We start from the raw sequence: 4,193 nt of genomic DNA, 5'->3' as shown, positions 1-4,193 counted from the left end.
CCCGTTTTTTTTTTTTGTTTTTTTTTTTATAAGTAGGCCTGTTTGTTTATTGCACATGTACCATACTAATACCATGGTAGGCTGAGCTTTGCAACACTTTCAAAAGCGTTATCGGAGAAACGTGTAAATGTATATAGTATCAAGATACCACGTAAAAATAAATGCACAACCATGCACGTTTTTTCTAAGCATATTGTTTGTTTATTGCACATGTATCATACTAATACCATGGCATTCTATTATGGTATTTGCAATACTTTTAAGAAACGTTATCGGAGAAACGTGTACATGTATATAGTATCATGTAAAAATAAATGGCACTATCATGCACGTTTTTTCTACGCATATAGACTTGAACTTCAGAGACAATTATAAGTAAAGCGCATGCAGTAAAGCGTTTGGGATTGTTTTCCAGACTGTAAGGCCGGCGAGGAGAGCAGAGATCAGCCCAAGCAGCGGAAGAAGCGCTCTCGCGCCGCGTTCTCTCACGCGCAGGTGTTCGAGCTCGAGCGGCGCTTCAATCATCAGCGCTATCTGTCGGGCCCGGAGCGCGCGGACCTCGCCGCCTCTCTCAAGCTCACCGAGACGCAGGTCAAGATCTGGTTCCAGAACCGACGGTACAAAACCAAGCGACGCCAGATGGCCGCCGATCTGCTGGCCTCGGCCCCGGCGGCGAAGAAAGTGGCGGTGAAGGTGCTGGTGCGCGACGACCGGCGGCAGTACAGCCCCGGAGACCTGCTCCGTCCGCCGCTGCTCTCACTGCAGCCGCCCTGTTATTACCCGTACACCTACTGCCTGCCCGCCTGGAGCCTGTCCTCCTCCTGCGCCGGGAGCCTGTGACCCCGGGACTCACGCGTATTTATTCTACTAAAGACAGTCGTTTACTGAACACACCGACCGAGGAGCTAAAACCGGGAGATTTATTCGCAGGACCGGCTCCGCGTTTGGGCCAAACCCGCCGGTTTTCTTCCCAGGACTTATATCTGTTTTACTCCCTATAAATCACCATTAGGATCTGATTTCAGAATGCATGGAAAATGTGTCGGTTTTTAGCAAAACACTCTCTCTTCTGCACTTGATGTCGTTACCGGTAAGACTGGCACTTTCCCCCGCAGTACAACATATTAAAACCAGAGGAAAATACTGGTTTGTTGGACTCAGTAAGTGAGCCGTGAAGTCTCCACGTTTACTCCACATGTATGTTTTCATATTAGTGTAACGTGTTTTGTTTAATGAAAAAGAAATCAAACATTAAAACACATGAAGCATAATTTCAGTCGTGTTTCTCGCATTTTATGAGATCTGTCATTTCAATGAATCCTCAAAGTAGAAGCGTGAAGTTAAAGACCCGTGACAGGAGCCCACTGGAGTCACTAAATTATAAAGTAAGTTTGACACAAAACAGCAAAAGAAGAGTCGCCAAAAAATCCACTTTCACTCGTGTTTTCATCTATTTGTGTTATTTCACGCAATCTCGCCGCTGAATTCTGCTTTAATATTTCAACCTTCTCTTCGTTTTTAAAGCCTCGTTGATATTTCTTGTAGACAAAAAAGAAGAAACTTCGGACTAATTACTGAAATTCGTGACAGCAATAAAGCCACTGAGATTACAAACCGTGCAAACAATAAAACCAACAAACTATAATCAAACCATCAGCGCTATGTTCAGTAATACTAATTATGACAATACTAATAAATGATTTAATCGTGTTTTGCGATCAGAACAAGGCCTCGCGAGCCCTTGGCTATAATTACAGAGAGAAATATTTGTGCATATAAATGTATGAATTATATTTCAATAAAAATATATGTGTGTGTGTGTATATGTCGCTTGGCTGATTGATTATTCTGACACAGCGAATTATTTTCGAAATTGTGTTGTTAGTAGAATAACCTTTCTTATGCAATGTAATACGCCCAGTAGCCTATTAAAGCGTTTGCTTAATAATACATCAGACAGATAAAAGATCCTAGATCATCAGATTTACTGACATTCTGTGTTTTCGTTTTGTCTTTTAGTCTTTGGGCTCAAATTAGGTTTTGTGTGGAGAAATACAAAAAACAAAACACGATCATATCTAATAATTGAGCTTTGCTGTATATGCCAAACGTCCGTAAAGTCGATACAAAATCGTTTGTCAACAGGCTACAATTTTAAATGCATGCAATTTGAAATTAAATAAGAAATGAGGTCACGTGAGGCCTGTGAGCGCGTTAATTAACACGTGCTTAATATCGGTTTAAAAACAGAAGAATCCTCACAATTCATCCTGTTTTCTCTGTTGGCTGTTTTCAAAGCTGGATTTTAATGACGATGGATGCTATGTGAGGAATATTTGACATTAATGCCTTCTGTTGGTTTTGACTCCGTTGATGCCGACGAGAGGTTATTCTGAGGCCTGTTTCAGAACAGTTCAAAAGTACAGTTCCGTTCTCAACACGAGTATTTTCCCTAAGCGTGTGTCTGTTTAGGTTTGCATGGGCCGGTGCATTGCACTGTAAACTAGCCTGTTTGTTGAGTCAACTTAACTTTTTTTTTTTTATTATCTTATTTTTTTTCGGTGTGATGCATGTTTCAGCATGCGTTTTTGAGCTGAAACAACAGTTGTAGCTACTAGTTCGTTCAACTTTCATCTCAGTTGAGGGCCAATAAACATAGGCCTACATCTTGTTGTTGTCTGGACAATTTATAAAAAAAATAATAATAATTGTTTACAGTGTGGAAGAGCTTGAATTGATGGTCGATATTCGGCAGTGATTTCTCAGCGAGCGCTTGCATGTGCCGAGAGTGATGCATCCAGAGAAGAGCACGAGCCAGCTTCACATTCTTCAGCATAAATGCAGCGAGTCCGACGGTTCAACTTTCCGGGAAAATATGCGTAATGACCGAGAAAAAAGAGAGAAGAGAGAGCAGGGCCTTAAGCTTTAGTCTCGAGCACCGACGGGCTGGAAATCATTCGCAGATGGAGCTCACAGAATAAGCCTCTTGTCTCTTTAGATTAATGTTTAATTGCAAGCTTTTTATACCGATTTATTTGCTTTGCAAACGCCTTAGGAAATAAAAAGCTATTTATGGACGCTTTTCTGTGACGTCAAACCCGAACTGATTCGAATTGAGTGTGCACGGGGTTTTGACGTCGTTATTGGTGGGTGCGGTCGTGTAATGAGTCGCGCTGTTGTGTGGTCAGTGTTCCCGCGCATCTATAGACCACTACTCTATATTTTGACAGGATTTGCGACTTTAACGCGGCCTCGCAATTTCCCAGTGCATAAGTGATTTTTTTACTATCCTGTGAATGCCTGTATATTTCTGGCCAAATGTTGGACGTCAAGGACGATTTATTTCTACACGCTAATAGAGCGCGCCTGTCACACATAATGGCGCGTAATCAGGGCGGAGACATGAGCCAGTTGTTGTTCTAGATCAAGTTTCACGTTTAATGGAAGAAAATGGGCATTTCAGACACTCCGCTCCTGCGGCTCACAGTCATTTGTCTCCAAACTGAATGATATGTTCTCTTCTTGAAGTCCGCACGTGCGTTTCTGAAGATGAAGCGCGTGAAGCAGATGTTTAACAGGTGCTCGCGCCTCCAGCAGCTAACACGTCACAGCATCACTCTAATTATCACGTCTAATTACACTCCAGCTTGACTTTTGGGGTGTTTCTGCAATAAATGGAATATTTAGGAGCGTGCCGAAAACAGGACGGGAAGGTGGTTTTACATTTTCCTTGCTTTAAATAAAAATAAATTCAGATGAGTAGAGGCGAGTCGCTTTACAACTTTACAACAATTTGTTATTATTATTATTGTTGTGTAAGATTTCATGTCATGCAAATAATGCTTTACAATGATTTAAAACAATACACTAGCCTTTTATTATTATTGTTGTTGTCTAAAATTAAATGTAGGTCATGCTAATTATGCTTTAAAATAATTTAAAACGATGCACTGGGCTATTATTTGTATTATTATTATTTTAGTCTAAGCATGCATGTAATTCGAAGCATGCCTAGTAATAATTTTAAATAATACACTTGGCTAATAATAATAATATTGCTTCATAATTTAATTTTTATCTACCGATTTTCTCTGTTCTGGTCTCTCTCTCTCTCTCTCTCTGTGTGTGTGTGTGTGTGTGTGTGTGTGTGTGTGTGAGAAAAGCATTTCAGTAGCTACAATTTGGACGCTTAA

General features: G+C 40.9%; 1 protein-coding gene across 1 annotated transcript in view; it reads left to right on the top strand.

Annotated features, from left to right (window-relative positions):
* Positions 1 to 1,262, top strand: part of nkx3-2 (NK3 homeobox 2) — a 1,976-nt gene extending 714 nt beyond the window's left edge. Inside the window, exon 2 of the mRNA XM_016507391.1 lies at positions 416 to 1,262. Coding sequence (XP_016362877.1) covers positions 416 to 840 — 425 coding nt within the window. The 3' untranslated portion in view covers positions 841 to 1,262. The remainder of the gene's footprint in view (positions 1 to 415) is intronic.
* Positions 1,263 to 4,193: the final 2,931 nt, after the last annotated feature.

This window comes from Sinocyclocheilus anshuiensis, unplaced genomic scaffold, assembly GCF_001515605.1.
Source record: "Sinocyclocheilus anshuiensis isolate Anshui unplaced genomic scaffold, SAMN03320099.WGS_v1.1 scaffold1067, whole genome shotgun sequence".
NCBI lineage: Eukaryota > Metazoa > Chordata > Actinopteri > Cypriniformes > Cyprinidae > Sinocyclocheilus > Sinocyclocheilus anshuiensis.
The sequence above is the reverse complement of the archived record's forward strand: the minus strand, read 5'-3'. Positions and strand labels throughout refer to the sequence as shown.